At 36.9% G+C, this 16,441-nt stretch overlaps 1 protein-coding gene across 2 annotated transcripts in view; it reads left to right on the forward strand.

Annotated features, from left to right (window-relative positions):
• Nucleotides 1-15,988, forward strand: part of FOCAD (focadhesin) — a 94,635-nt gene extending 78,647 nt beyond the window's left edge. For both annotated transcript variants that reach the window (XM_085212923.1, XM_085212924.1), the window contains exons 35-45: nucleotides 43-145; nucleotides 1,170-1,250; nucleotides 2,294-2,422; nucleotides 5,945-6,060; nucleotides 8,239-8,496; nucleotides 9,046-9,135; nucleotides 10,236-10,413; nucleotides 11,732-11,829; nucleotides 12,590-12,841; nucleotides 13,890-13,965; nucleotides 15,529-15,988. In XM_085212923.1, coding sequence (XP_085069049.1) covers nucleotides 43-145; nucleotides 1,170-1,250; nucleotides 2,294-2,422; nucleotides 5,945-6,060; nucleotides 8,239-8,496; nucleotides 9,046-9,135; nucleotides 10,236-10,413; nucleotides 11,732-11,829; nucleotides 12,590-12,841; nucleotides 13,890-13,965; nucleotides 15,529-15,602 — 1,455 coding nt within the window. In that variant the 3' untranslated portion in view covers nucleotides 15,603-15,988. The remainder of the gene's footprint in view (nucleotides 1-42; nucleotides 146-1,169; nucleotides 1,251-2,293; nucleotides 2,423-5,944; nucleotides 6,061-8,238; nucleotides 8,497-9,045; nucleotides 9,136-10,235; nucleotides 10,414-11,731; nucleotides 11,830-12,589; nucleotides 12,842-13,889; nucleotides 13,966-15,528) is intronic.
• Nucleotides 15,989-16,441: the final 453 nt, after the last annotated feature.

Below are 16,441 nucleotides of genomic sequence, written 5' to 3' on the forward strand. Positions count from 1 at the left end.
ATTCAGCATGATTGTCTAAATATTTGTTTATTGTCTGAACAGATAATCAGTTTTTCGGGGCAGATTGGCCTTCAGACAAATGCAGCAGGACTTCTTGGACACCTTCATATGTCCTGTTTGTCTTCTACCCAAAGCAGGACATCTGGTGAGATGCTGTATTATTGCTGCTTAAAGATGGCATATAGCAGTAGCACCTAATTAAAAAGATAGCGAAGGCCACAAGGAATGCTACAGACTTGGCACTGCAGGCCTTAATATGACATGACAGCTTCTAAGTCAGGGACTTTATGGTCTTGTGTGCCAGACCTAAAGCTTGAAACATGATGGAATTAGTGTGCTGAAAAGGATGCTCTCCACAGCCCACCCTGCAATCTGCTTTTACTTGCAGTATCAAAGTAAGGTTCTCTGTTACACCAGTCAAGCTTGTATGTTGCTTCTGTCTTTATTCTTCAAAAGCAGTGAGGATAAATTGTAAATAAGTTTTACATTATCCAGTCCATGCCTTGAGAGCTGATTGAGGATAAATTGTAAATAAGTTTTACATTATCCAGTCCATGCCTTGAGAGCTGATTGAATCTACTTTGTTTTAGCAGTTCATAACATTTCATAAAGAAAAAGCTAACACTTTAACAACAATGAGAAGCTTATTCTTCAAGTCAATTAGTAGTAGAGATTTCTACTTAGCTGAAGCTGAAAATTCTGTCAATGCTTTTTTAATGTGACAGTTAACACAAGTTCATATTCTGTCAATATACCATTGCATGATTGGATTTTCTACTTCTATATAATCTGATGACAGAGTGCCTGAGTTTAGATAGACATGGAATGTTTCTGTTCTATTAAATTCCAAATGGAGCTTTAAAGCTTACTAAGGCCTGACTTGCAGTGGCTGTTACATTTAAGGAAATTCTTAGCCCTGGCTTTTAAGTTGGTTATTGAATTTGTTTTTCAGACCTGATATTTTTCACAAAGACTGATGTTTAACTTGCCTTCGCAGTGGGAATGCCAACGGATCTATCAATAATCTTTTGGTCTAATTGCATTGAATCACCTGCAGACATAGTGAGCTCAAACATAGCTCCATCTGGTATTTGTATTTACATGGAAGCTGGAAGTTCTACTTTCTACTAACACATTTTAGTATTTAAGTGTTTTTTTTGTCTTCACAGTTCCTCCAGATTTTAGCTACTTGCCTGAAAGCAGCTTTATCAGGGCAGCCATTGACTTTGCCATTGAAAGTGGAAAAAAAGGTAAGAAGGGATTAGTGTATAATGCCTAGGAAATATGTTATGGCTTTAAAAATACGACCTTAACAACGTGCTTTTATTCAAGAGAGCTTTTCTAAGCACTGATCTGAGCTACACTAATGCTTCACTATGCTTCTGTAACATTTGCACTCTAAACTTCTATGTGCAAACTCCTTTAAAACAAAAAAATTGAATTACACTTAACAGAATTATATACTTCTGTCCGGACTTTTCTGTTTTTTTAAAGCTTCTATCTCTGCCTATGAGATGATGTATATCCCTTGTGGGAGTGAAAGTCTGACCACTTTAAACGTTAGCATGTATCCTCAGGTATATTTCATCAGACAGGGTTTCTTCTGTCCCCTGCTATCAGGACTCTAGGTTAAGAATCTGTATGACATTCTGGTATTTAAGTGGATTTGTATCTATGTGTGAAAAATGCAAAGAAACCTATTGAAAGTGTGCTGTTATGTGTGGAGTGCTAATAAAAGAGATCTGTCCAATTAATCAAGATTTGCTTTTAATGAAGGTATAGATTGTTTTGCTTTCAGGAAACTGAGTTAATTCATCATGTTTAAGTAACACAGTATGTAGTAAAGGTTAGCATGTCTAGCAGTTTTTTGTGTCATGCATCTTTGGGTTGAGACATCAGTACAGTATCAGAAAACGTGGCTGTTCGCCTACTTAAAAAAAAAAAAAAAAGCAAAAATTCAACCTTACTAAATGGGGAATATCTGTGATTAACTTATACATTGATTCAAGAGAGAGGAACCAGAAAGCTTCTCCAAAGCTGAAAAACTTTTGTCAGGTTATTAGCGTTAAACATAGATCCACTAATTACAAACAGGAGACAGCTAATTCTTAGATATAGGGGACAAAAAACAACACAAAAGCAGCAGGTAATTTTATAATGTTCTGTAGTTCATCACTACAGACTGGTCTTCAGTGCAGCTTGAGTTGATATAGTACATGCACTTTTCTTCTGAAGCATTTAACCCAACATATAGAATCCAGATTAAAAATTGTGATTGAATATTATGTTCCAGGTCCTGAATCTGTTCCAGCTCAGCTGGTGAAAGTAGCATTGGCACCCATTGCTGTAGTTGGAGGAAGTCATCAGTATCCACCTGTAAACTGGGCATCTGTTCTTTCTCCTTTGATGAGGTTAAACTTTGGTAAGTTTTATCATTCTCTGTTGTCATTTATATTTGCCACAAGACTTCTTTACTAACACAGTTTTTGTAAACTACAGAACCTGTTAGGTGCTTCAGAAATTGAAGTGTTTACCGCGCTCTCAAGGGCAACTTTCTAATGTTTGCAGGCATATGTTTGCAATTGTTGTGTTGGGCGTAGGTTGTTGTAACATAAGAAAAGGTTAGAGAACAGAACTAAGAGGTTTAGAACAATTTGGAAGTTCTCTTAGGACACTAGTGGATTTCGTGAGAAGAACCCATCAAAAACTGTGTTTAGTATCTACTGAATGCACTACTGTTGCCTATGTTAGAAGATGCAGATAGATTTATCACAATTTTGAACTTCAGCATATCTGGCTATCGCTATTCTGAAATATAGTGTCTACTAAATGGCACTGGCTAACAGGGGAAAGCATACCCCATCTTTCCATCACAACTCTGGATTCTTTGTTTCTAGGATCGTTTTTCTTCATATTGAAGAGCAGTTTTGATCCTGAATGTCCTGATTTTAACAAGAATAATTTTCTTCTTAATAGCTGTCATGGTGCTGTGTTTTAGATTCTGGATAAGAATAATGGTGACAGTACACTGATGGTTTCATTGTTGCTAAACAGTACTTTCAGTTCCTCAGACTGCTCTGTCAGCAAACAGCTGGGGATGCATAAAGAGCTGGGAAGTGACACAGCCAGGACAGCTGGCCCAAACCAGCCAATGCCACAATATAATATTATGCAGAACTATAAAACTGGAGGAGTTGGCCAGTGGAGGGCTGTTGTTTTTCAGGAATTGGCTATGTGTCAGTTAGCAGGTGGTGAGCAACTACAGCGTGCATTATTTGTTCTGTATATTCTTTTGTCATTATTTTTATTTTCCCCTCTTTTCTGTCCTATTGAATTGTCTTTATCTCAACCCACAAGTTCTACATTTTTTCTAGTTCTCTTCCCCATCCCACTGGGGGTAAAGTGAGCAAATGGCTGTGTGACATTCAGCTACCTGCCAGATCAAATCACAACACTGAAGTATGGGACTGGATAGCTTTTTTCAGGATATCTGCTGGTGTCATTTTTGGTTGACGTAAATGTCTCTGACTTTCACTCATTTCCTTAAAAAACACCTACTGTTCATAGTTCCATATTCCCTTGATTCTGTTGAGTTTTGTTTCTCTTGATTTATGTAGTTGTCATTACTGGCTTTGCAGATTGTTTTTTACAGCTAGGCTGAGTAAGAGCTGTTGATTTAAATTGAGCCCAGAAAACGGAAAGTTTTGCTTATTTTTCTCTGATGCTTATTTTACGTATACAAATTGCCTGCAAAAGCACTAGAAATCACTGAAAAGTCCAGTGTGCAACAAATACTTGCTAGATCTGGGAAAGATTTGGCAATAAATGAAATGCTTTTACTGTTAATTGGGCTGGAACTTCTGTAATCTTGCAATGGATAGTAGAATCTTTTCAAGAATAAGTGAAAGAGTTTCCTATACTGAGTTGTGCAGTGCATGCTAATGCAAATTTGTGTGCAACCTTATGAATAGCTGAAACTTTTTAAATTCTTGGGAAATTTTTTTATTCCTGTTTTTTGCTTAGGACTCTTACTTTTGTAAATGAGGGGAATTCCAAAGGAAATTGTACATCAGTTTTGTGGCAGTGTTTTTATTAATTTCAGTCCACATGATAGTCTGTTTTCAAATATAATTTCTCTTGATTCTTCCTCTGTGCTCCTGTGGAAGTTGCACGTTTTACATTATATATCTGTACAGAAATAGATCTTCTTGTGTACTAATAAACATTATTCAGCTTGTTTTAAAAAGCATGATGCAGTACAGTTGACATAGCAGAAAATCTAGAAACATAAAACTAACATAAATATGTTGAAATAACTACGTCATGAATATTTGTCTGAAAAATAGACTGTATATTCAATTATCTTGGATTCTTACATGACTGTTATTTATGAGCATTTTTACAAAACTTAAACGCTTTAGAAATTCTACTTTGAAATTTATCTGTAAAGGTATTGCAGATAACAGACTGCCTTCCTATTGTAGAAAATTTATTGCAGTTGTTCAGCAAAAACTACATAATGTGACATAGGTGGGATATGTTATTTAACAGTGCTCTGTCAACAATCATTAATAAATTATTATCTATGATTTAGTACTCCAAGCTAGTGAGACAGTTTTGAATTGGTTGACGAAGTATCTTCTAACAGTTCTATCCTTTCAGAGCTCTGCAAGTAACATGACATTTAATGTAAGATCTTTTAAGGAGCTTGAGTCTTGAATTATTTGCTTTGCTCATGCACAACTAGTGAACTGTGTAAAAGACATGTGATATGGATGACCATTGCCTGGAGAAGAGAAGGCTGTGGGGTGACCTCATTGCAGCCTTCCAGTACCTGAAGGGAGTATACAAACAGGAAGGGAGTCAACTCTTTACAAGGGTAGATAATGGCAGGAAAAGAGGAAATGGTTTTAAGTTGACTTGGGTTGGATGTCAGAGGGACGTTCTTTACAGAGAGAGTGGTGAGGTGCTGGAGCAGGCTGCCCAGAGAGGTTGTGGATGCCCTGTCCCTGAAGGTGGTCAAGGCCAGGTTGGATGGGGCCCTGGGCAGCCTGATCTACTATTAAATAAGGAGGTTGATGGCCTTGCCTGCAGCAGGAGGATTGGAGCTTGATCCTTGAGGTCACTTCCAACCCAAGCCATTCTACGATTCTATGACCACTTGAAAAAACATTTGAGTATCGAAGCACCTATTTAAATTTTAAATGCTGACAAGAATATGTGATGAATAAATGCCAGTATGATACCTAACGTTTTTTATTTTGTACTGCTTTAACAATCATGAGCTACATGGAAGCAATTGCATTGCTCGAAGTCTCTCTTGAATATATTTACGATGAGTTACTCTAGTAGGAAACAGGCTGTACTAGTCACTAAGAGGTCTCTAAGAAGAAACTAGTAAGAGGGATTTCATAACTATTACAACCTGCATGCACAGTAAAGTCTTCCATGTGTTAAACTGTAAAATTTTCCAGCCAAGCACCAAGGGTATTAATAGTGACTAACCTCTGTTCTGTGACATGTTACATAAACATACATAGTACAAGGATGTGTATAAGCAGGTACATAAATGCTAATTACTCTCACATTTAGTATGATGGAAAGGGACTAATTTACTTTGTAGATTAATCTTTTTTTTTTCCTTTTTTTCTTTTTTTTTTTTTTTAGCAAGGATCATTTAAATTTTTATTTCCTTTCCATTCTTGTATTTTTCTTATTGAGAAAACTGAAGGGAACTTTCAGCAAGACATCTCAGAATTTGTCCAAGTATGAATGGGGAGGGGAGCATTCTACAGTGAATGTGCTGAAAACTCTAAGTAGCAACTCTATAAATGGAGTTTCATCTGCAAGTGCTCAAGTAGAACGATAATCTTCAATGTATAAGTTGAAAATAAATTTAAAGTTAAAATAATTTATTTCCTAACTTCTATTCTGTTTGTTTTAGGTGATGAGATAAAGTATCTCTGCCTTGAACTGGCTACGACACAAGCCCAATCATCTCAAAATGCTGCAATGCTTTTGGGGATGTGGGTCGCACCTCCTCTTGTCTACAGTCTCAGTGTATGTATGTCAGAAAATCTGTGTGACTTCAGCACTTCTTTCCTAAGAGATCGCTCAGATAGTAATGAAGGTTAGAGTGTTAGACTGTGAAATGACTGTTATGTTCAGAATTCTGCAGAAATGAGTACATTTAGCATCTATTTGTAATGATAGACTGGAGTATCTTGTCTGGGACCTTCAGGTTCAAGATGAACTTAAGATATGCAACATTGTTTTTGTTTTGATCATGTAAGATCTTTTGCATCTCTTTCATTTCCTGCTGCATTTCTGATAATCTAGACATGTAAGAAGGCATGGCATGTAGGGAACAAAATTGTTTTTCAGTATGTCAGTTGATAGACTTGAGAAAAGTCTTACTTATTTGTCCAAAATCTTGCCTGCTTCTTCTATCAGCATTTCTTGATTTAGTAAAAGATGTTACTTTTAAAAAACCTAACTCTCTAGATAATTACAGACACACGTATAGTAGAATCAAATTGAGGCTTATCCTCCCCTACAATGCAGTTGTTTTTATGGAGGTTCAATATGGACTCCATTATGTAGTCTCTAAAAGCTTTCTGAATCTCATAGTGCACTTGAGTGTGCAGTTCCATTAGTTTATTCTAAATGAGGAAGAGATTCAGAATGATTCTCAGTAAATCCAGTGCAGATTTCTATGATCTATTCCAGTTCCTTGAGGGGTTTCTTTTGACTTGTGATTTTAAATTAATCTCCACAGATAGATAAACAGCAAAGCAAAGTATTTAGTTTCTGAGCTCTAGTTTCTCAGTGCAGTATGAATTTCAGGTCACAAAATGGAGTCAGCCCCAGGATATATTAGTTTTTATTTTTTTCAATGTAATTGTACTTATCTTCATTAACCAATAATATTAATGGTATTAGGTGTGTCATACTAGCATGCTTGGCTGCCTAGGCAAGGTCTGTGTGTCTTGTGTGGGAATGCAGTGCACAGGTGCACAGCATACAGGGAAACCAAAATTTTTCTGCCAGTACAAAAGATCTTTAGTAAAACAGAGTTCATTGAAAAGAAGTTCCTCAGTTTTGAAGGAAAGCAGAATTTTGCCATGTTTGAACTCCTTCTAATTCAAACAATCCATAAAAAGAGGGAAGAAATGAGTCATGCTTATGGAAGAGATTTGATTTAACTGACTTGGAATGCTTTCTGAAATGCTTTATTTGAGCTGCATTTTTTCCTTTTTAATTTAATACTTTATAATAATAGTTGAATGTCATGTTCCATCTGAACTTGGAATAAATGTTTCATCGAAAGAAGGGTGACCAACAGGACAAGGGAGGTGATTGTCCCCCTCTACTCTGGCCTCATGAGACCTTAGTTGCAGTACTACATTCCAGTCTGCGGCCTACAGAAAAGATGTGGAGCTTTTGGAGAGGTTCCAAAGGAGGGCCATGAATATGAATCCAAGGGCTGGAGCATCTCTCCCATGAATACAGGCTGGAGTAGCTTGGCTTGTTCAGCCCGGAAGAGAGAAGGCTGCAGGGAGATCTCATTGCGAGCTTCAAACATTTAAAGGAAGTTTATAAACATGAGAGAAATCAGCTTTTTACATGGGTGGATAGTGATAGGACATAGGGGAATGGTTTTGTACTAAAGGAGGGAAGATTTAGATTAGATGTCAGGGAAGTTTTTTTTGCTAACAGTGATGAGGTGCTGGAACAGGCTGCTCAGAGGGGTTGTGGATGCCCCATCCCTGAAGGTATCTAAGGCCAGGTTGGATGAGGCCCTGGGTAATCTGATCTAGTGTCTGATCTAGTAGTTGGCAAACCTGCCTGTGGCAATAGAGTTGGAACTTGGTGATCTGTGATTATAGAATTAGAATATGAAACTAAGTGAAGATTAGATTCTGTTTTTAGCACAAAAAGAAATTATTGGAGTTCTTGAAACATACTAATTTATATCACATGGAAAAAAATCGTTTAGTATTTAAAAGTGATTTAAAAATTTGTTTAAAAATTTAAAAATTTGTCAAAAAAGTGATTTAAAAATAAGTGATACCTCTTCATTTGTAGATGGCTTCTATGTAGTACAGGAAACACCAGTGAATTGAAAGCCAATTCCAAATATCTAGACCAAACAGAAAGACCTAAATTCAGTGAAGATAATTAATCTGGAAATCACAGCAAACTTTAAGACACTCCCACCTTCTATTCTCTTTTTAGACAAAAACGCAGAAATACCTTTTCACATCCCTGTCCCTGTGGATGAAACATGTTGCAGAAGACAAGCTACAGGCTTTTACAGAAGTGTTTCTGATACAACAGTTTGAAGTGAACCGCACAAAAAACCCAGAAATTTGCCAGTGTGTTTTACAGGGACTCATGCAGGCAATGAAAATTCCAAACCCTGCCCAGTACTGCTGGGGCTTTTTGTGCCAGGCTATTGAGAAAATATTTGAGCTTCTACCAAATGAAATTCAGGTAAGGAATAATGTATGAGACATCTAAACTTTGACTGGTTATTTTTACTGATGTAAAATCCCATCTTTTTGCACTGACTCATCAGATTTGAAACATGAACTAGGATGTAAAAATTTTTAGTGAGAGCAGTTAAGATTCCTGCATATTTTGTATTTGTTACTTTCAAATATTCTGTTGATTGAGTTGTGAGGGCATTTTAATACAGTTTTCCTCTTAAATAACTTGGTAATGGGAAAACACAGTACTGGTACCAAAATCAATGGTACTGAAACAGTAGTAGAGAACAGTCAGAGATATTCTTTCTCAATAGAGGATTCAGCATCTTGCAGTGTTGTAAAGAACAACCTAGATACAGAAAATATCTGCTAGGAAGGACAGTTCTAAAAAGTGTTTAATTTAATAAAAAAAAAAAGAATATATATTTTTTCCTACATGAAGTGCATTTAAGTTGTCATCATGGTCATTAACAAAGTTCCTGGATATAGTGGTTTTAATGACGAAGAAATCTGGTGGTAGATGTCCAAACGTGCATTTTCTTTTCTGTTGCAGAGAAGTAAACTGGAGATGTATGTCAGTGTAGCAAAGTGTATCTCAGAAATGGCTGATTCAGAGATTGATCGCATTGTTCAGATCTCTAAGGTAATTATAGTTTTCTCCTGATCTTTTATCACAAAATTACATGAAATGAGCATATATTACCATTTTTCATCTCATCAGAGTGTTTTAGTTGCTGAGGAACATTGTTAGTGTATCCTGCATATGAGAGTTTTGGCACTACTCTACTAACATCAGAGAGAGGCAAAAGTGCTCAGTCCACATCCATTGTTAAGGCAACTAAGTAGTGCTGATTTTATCCCGGGACTTTGAACTGGACTGTTATTTAGAATAGGAGTGGTGTTAGATTTTCTTAGTCCAGCAGTGCAAAAAAGACTCTAGCCTTCATGTGTTAACATAACTACCAACTTGAAACAAATTCTAAACGCATCCTAGTGAGAACTGTTGGATTTTTTCTTTTGTTAAAAAGTGAAATGCTTCAACTGAACTATCTTTCATTTGTGACTTAATATGCTATATTTGTATTCATTCGGAGTGTTTCCTGGTAGACAAGATGGCTGAAGATAACAATGGAAACTTTCATCTGCTAGCTCACCACATCAGCTAGCAGTGGAACTCTAGCAGCTGAAAAATACTATATATTGAGGAAATAACCTGCGTGGAAGGGCTTCATGAGTTGTAGAGGGTCTTTATGAACAAATATCCATGACATAATGCCATGCTATTCCATCTGCTGGAAGATTCACTGATCAGAGAGAGTGAATCAAGCATTTAAATAGGTTAGGGAAGCTGAACTGTCATTTTCTTGAGTTCTTATTTCCACACAGTAAAGAACAGTTTGTGAAAACCTCTTTTGTCACTAAAGGAAATCTATCATGCAAAAAGTTTTGGATCTCAAGAACTGTCACTATGGCTCATTTCAGTTTAAAGGGGAGTGTAAAACCTAAAGCAGTATGGAAACAATCAAACTGTACTGCATTGCCCTTTGCTTAATTATTCAGGTGCATGTAAAATTAAAGTAGTATGTACAGTCTTAGGTTTCATAATTTGTCTGAAAGAAAAATAAGCCTGCTAGATAATCAGAGAATTCCTTCCCAATTTTTATAGAGAGAATTCTTTCCCTATTTTTCTGTTTCCACAACATAAGGCATATTTTGATTTATCTTTTTTTACTGTCTTTGCAGAACAATATGGAGAAGGCCATCTTCACCAAAGTGTATTTGATTTCTCAAGGCAGACTGCCTTTGAAGAACTTGAGTGTTGTGATTGATACTTTGATAGGCTATTACCAGAAAGAGTCTACAGTATGGATGTTCTTGCATAGTTTCTATCACTCCCGTATTGTGAGCCATGAAAACACTGGTAAGACCAGCATTAAGTAAGGATTAGCAACAGTATCAACAACTATTAATGGGTCTGCACTGATATTATTTATATAATTTTAAGATACTCTGATGCAATTGTTTTCAAACTTCTCCACACTGGAAACTACCCAATCTTCAGAATCTTTCAGCTTTTGAAATACTTATAACAAATGCTATTTTCATGTTTTTCTCCATTTCTTTGTTGTTGCATGGATCAGCAATGAGTCACGTGTCATAGACAAGTGTGATTTGCTGACCACAGCTGTGACTACATCTTGTGTCTCCCAGTTGTTCTAAACTTTTGAGTAATGTTGGAAATATACATAGCACACCAGAGACCAGTGCCAGCGCAGTCCTGCTGTCCTTCAGAGCTCGTATCTAAATTAGCAGTGTGAGACAAAATAAGTAAGAATGTGTTTCTGTGAGCCTGGCTGAGCTCGTTGTGTTGAATTAATGCAGGAAACAAAATTGTTCTTCCTCCTCCCTGCTGTAACAGATAGTTGTCTAGTGGGTTATATGTTGGTTGGCTCACCTCAACTTCTGATAAGCACTGGGGCTGACGCAAGGGAAGTAACAGAATCAGGCAGTAGGATAAACAAAGAAGAAACAAGTACAAATGGAGTGAAGAATTAAGTCTCTCCATTTTCATGGCTGCAAGACCTTGAGCTGACTATTCACAGGTGAACTTCAAAGTATTATGTCGCTCATTCATGCCTGAGGTCCAAACTGTGATTGAAGAACTTCAACCATTAGTGAGTTTTGAATGAAGTGAGTTCTTTCACTGAAAGAGGAGGCAAAGTGGAAACAGGCGTATGTGGGGAACAGCGGGAGAGGGTAATGACACAGACTGAAAGCTGAAAATAAGACAAAGGTGGTTATTAGGGTTATTAGTTTGTGGGAGGGAGAACTGAATTTGGACAGAAGACCAAATCAATGAAATATGTTCTATCATTGAGTTGAGGGCACGTTTTAGTTCCATTGCCTGACTATTTTAATGATCCCAAGGCAAAAACCCTGGGGAGGTTTTAGGTTTCAGGAGTAGTCATGTCTGCAGAGGGGGCTGCTGCTACATGAAATTAATCTTGCTAAACATTTCTTTTTCTGCATGTATAGTGTGTTGCCTACGTTACCAGCAAGGGCTTTTTACAATGTAAGTGCCTGTATGCCTTCTGCCAGTGGCAATCATGGAACAAATGGTTACAGTGGTATTGCTGATTGTTGTTCCTCCACAGTTGTTGCCATTTTGTTTCCTCGCTCTTGATTTTTTAAAGAAAAATAATGCACTGTGAAGTTTAACTGAGCCAATATTCTTTTAGGAGTGATGAAAAGGATGGACTGGCTGCTGGACTTGATGGGCTACATCGGAAATTTAGCATACAAGTCAACACCTGTACAAAATGTTCATCTTAAGGAGGTACATGCTGTGAAAATAATTTGCAGCTTTCAGGGAAAAAAGGTTTTTTTGGTGTAATTCTTTCTCAGCACTGAGTATTATTCCCTACGCTTTCATATTTTCAATTTACATTCTGAATGTGCATTTAAAACTTTTACTTCAAATAATCATAAAATCTAAATTGTGAGAAATTCTATAGGCAGCTAAAGAAAATTGTTGCTCTTAACTTGCTGTGTATAGAACTATTAAAGGAAAAATTGAGTTCACAAGTAGAACTATCTAAGGACATTAGAGTTCTGCATCTGCTGGTTCTTGAATCTTGGACAATTTTAGAGTACTAACATTGTTAGTTATAACATCTGTTCAGCTCTTAGTCTTCTGTCTTAGGACACCAAGGATGCTACATGTTTTGCATTGCTACAATATTTGTCAGCTTCTTTAACACACAAGCCTGACTCTCAACAATCTGATTACTGTAAAAATGTTATTTGCCGATTTTAATGAGATGTGGTCAGCATTAAACTAAAGGATGGCTGTAGAAGAGTGTATTTTTGCTTCTCTTTCTGCAGACATTTTAGTTTGATTTTGAGTTGAGGAAAAAAAAAAAAAAACCTTACACTGCTTCAATCCATTGAGAATATTAAGAACTTTTTAGTTGTTACATTTTGAATCTTAGGTGGATTTCCAGCTGATTACTTTGAATAAACCCCCATTTGTTATTTCTTTTTTTCTCCTGTATTACTCATTTAATAAAGTGTGCTTTTACTTTTTTCCTCTTTAGGTTATAGATTTTCTTCTGTGGCTGTTTGCAGGTTCTGTGGTGGCCTGGGCTGACCATAGTGCACCATTACTGCTTGGCCTCAGTGCCGACTGGTCACCATGGAAGCACCAAACAGTATTACCAGAATTATTTGAGGATCATGTTGGCAAGCACCCCGCTGACAAGCTTGCTATGCAGGAGACACTCACTCTTCTTCCCAGTAGCATTTCTCTTTTGCTAACTAAAGAGCCTTGGAAAGAACAAACACAAAGGGTAAGATTGCACATAGGGGTAAGCTTTTTTCCAAGAGTCAGAAAGAATCCATTCCAAGTAGCCTGCTGAAGTCTGAAGTGCACCTGAATGTGATCTTGGTTTTTTTTATTCATACTAGATATGACTTGTCTCAAAACATTTGACTGTAGTTCCTCAAGTAAAATTAGAGTTACAAAGATATAAGGAACGTTACAAGAATCAAAGTTTTGAGGGAGAATTGGCTACTGGTAGCAAGTTGGTTTTTAAACACTAAAAGGCAGATCCACTAGAACTGGACATCAACACCGTGGCAATGTAGAACAATCAGTGATCTTTGTAATGTTTAAGTTTCGTTTTATTTTCAAGTATTTCATTAAAATAATTGTAAACAATTATGCTTAATTTGGCAAGCCTATTGCAGATTGCTCATCACTGAGATATGTGGAAATATTATGAATCCATAGATTGATAGCTAGAACCACTAATTGGTTCCTGCATGCTTCTCTCAAGTCAGAGTTCAGAATATGGGTGAAATGTATAAGTGGGGTGTTAATATGCAAATACATGATTAGGCTTTAGGACAGAATTTGACACCATGTTCCGAAGATCATTTCAATAAAGTTGAAATATCATGTTCTCCTGCAGGCACCATACACTGCTAGAAAAACCACTCACTGTTAGTGAGAAATGAGAGAGTTCGGAAGAGGGAGAAATACATTAAGAGTAATGAAGGATTTCCCTTAAAACATTTGGACAAAAGGGTTGTATTAATAAAGATGTAAATAAGCAAGAGGAAAGGGTTCACTGTGTCTTCTTTTCTACAAAGAACTATTGCTTACATAGTAGGATGGAACAAAAGTACCAAATCCAACAGTGGAAGAAATTACACTAACGGTGAGATGCAGTTTGGTTAGTTTGGGCGGAAGCTTGATTGGCCACTACCTCTGATGAGATAACTGTTCAAATTTAGCAGCAGTGTGATGTTGCTTATCAAACTGAAAAGAATTTGTGGTGTTTAGATGAAGAGACTCTTTTAATTCAAGTCTTTTTTTTTTGTTTTAATCCTTAGTTTATTGACTGGCTTATCAGTATGTTGGAAAGTCCTAAGGAAGCATTATCAAAATCTTCTACAAACCTGCTGAAAGGTAGAGTATTTTTAATTGATTCCTTATCTTTCTGTAATTATCAATAACAGAGAAAAATCCAGTTATTAAAAGGAGCGAGATGAAACCATGCAATTAGCATATGCAGGAGAGCTATATTTTGTCTTTTAAGGGAACCTTCAGAAGTAAGATTGAGTACCTATCTGTGACACCTTTTTAAAGTCTTTGCTATCTTATCTGCTGCCTCTTGTGATACACTGCTGAAGATGTAAGGAACCCAGTGATCCCAAGGGAGATACCCAGTTCTTCAAGAGATTCAGTGATAGATCTGTCAATTGTTTTTGAAATTATTTTTTAAAATTAATGTACTATTTGTAAAGCCTCCAATTCTAGAATAGAAATCACAAAACAGAAATTATTCTTATGCATCCAGGAGACAAATACATTAAGAGTAATGAAGGATTTCCCTTAAAACATTTGGACAAAAGGGTTGTATTAATAAAGATCTAAATAAGCAAGAGGAAAGGGAAAGTAGGGAAGGGAGAAGAGGCAGACAGTGACAGCCTGGATAGTTGTCTAACTAGTGTAGTGAGTCACAGAATGGTGGAATGGGGTTATTGAAAAGAAAGATAAAAATAAATATGGGAAATGCACAATATTTTGATTTACAGTAACATATTTTGACCCTCCCTTGTACTACATTGGTCACTTTGAGATGTAGAAGCGTAATACAATCTGTGCAAATGATTTTAAGGGGACACCATAAGTGCTCTCTGGTGAAGGAAGTGTGCTTTTTCTTCTTTCCATTAACACAAGGCACTTCCTTTGAATCACTTGATTTGTTGGACCTAAACACAACTTCTCATAAGCTGCTTTACTAGGATAATTAGCCTTGCTTTTGAAGGTTTTCAACTTCTAATCACTCTCTGATAAATCTAAAGATTCTCTCACTGTCTGCTTATCTTCAGTGGAGTCAAGTTTAGTATAGCAGAAACATGCTAATGGATGTTGAGAAATTTTCTGTAATCAGAAAATTCTGATGCACACAGTATATTCTCAGTATGCAATGGTTGAGATGAGTTGACTCCCTCCTGGATGACTAAAGCGTGAGCAGTTTGGTAACCAGATTCTGCTTAAAAGCATGATCCTTTTGAATCAAAGAAGCAATGAATTGCACTGTGAATCAGAGAACTGAGGATATAAGACCTTGCACTTCATGCTTCTGTCCTTCCCAGTATCTCCTATCCCCCACTACTCTTGGATGCCTGGTCACTGAATTGAGGCTCCTCGCAGACTTGGTTGATACATGTGCTGCTTCAAAGTGATGGCCTAATTCAAAAGAGGTGATGAGATGTGATTTCAGTGGAAAACTTGCCACAAAGCAAGCAAAAGGTCTTGTACAGCATGACATTTTGGAGGGATGTGGAGACTAGTATATCTGGGAATAGCAGAAGTTGCATCAGAAGCTGTCAGGCTAGGAAATGAAAGTCATGAAAAGAGTCAGTAAAAGGGGAAGTGAATCTATACCTGTTAGTAAAATGACTAGGAAGAATACTTTTCAGTCTAGACTGCACATATTAATATGATTTTTCCTTGTCTTCATAGTTACGCTTCTGGCCTTGAGACCTCTTGCAGAGTTCAAGAAGAAAGCAGTGTGGACTAAAGCTTATGGCTGGTAGCTGCATGCAACATCTTACCATGTGTAGAAAACTGTTCGTATTTGAAAGCATAAAGTTACTTTTCAGGCATCAAGAGGACTAATTTCAAAGATGTTTCCTATCAGAATTTTTTTTGTTTGTTTTTTTTTATTATTATTATTATTTTTTAATCCTCTCTCCTCTCCCAAAGATTCATATGATGAAAAAAAATATTTTTCACGAGTGGGGTCATTCTCCTACAGACTGTCTGGCATGGTTTGAGCTGTGCTGAATCTAAATGAGGAATATGCTTTCAGCTGTTTCATTTAAGTTGGTTTCAGTGACACCTGGGAGCCTCGGAGGCTAGAGTGGTATGTTCCAAGCCTTGTGAAGCAAGTGGAAAAAAATAAAATATTATAAGAATTGTTTGGATGTGGCCTATTTACTGAAGTGTGTTTTAAAGACTTGAATGAGTACTAGTTTTCAACTGATAACTAGCTTTTTACTAACAGCATGATGTCTTTGTGCAGCAGTGGCACGACAGGAAAGGTATGTAGGATACAGCTTCTGAAAAGGGTGTTACGCATGTCAGTTTTGCAACAGCTTTATCAGGACTGTTCAAATAAGTCAGTGTCTGCTAGGACATGGGGAACCCCTAGCTCCAGGATTACTGCAATTTTCCTGCCACTAAAAATTGTTCTTGTGTCTTTGCACAACTTTGTATATGAGAAGAGCTTTACCTCTGCAGTCTGGGGAAGAGAGGTCTTAAAGTAGGAAAGTTGTGTTTAGCAATCGTCCTCACTGAATGAAAGTTAACTGACAATAACTGCATGTGTACTGGAATCTAATGTCTTGCAAAGCTCTACTGCAAGGAAGCATTA

The sequence above is a fragment of the Meleagris gallopavo genome, chromosome Z, assembly GCF_905368555.1.
Source record: "Meleagris gallopavo chromosome Z, MGAL_WU_HG_1.1, whole genome shotgun sequence".
Classification (NCBI taxonomy): Eukaryota; Metazoa; Chordata; class Aves; order Galliformes; family Phasianidae; genus Meleagris; species Meleagris gallopavo.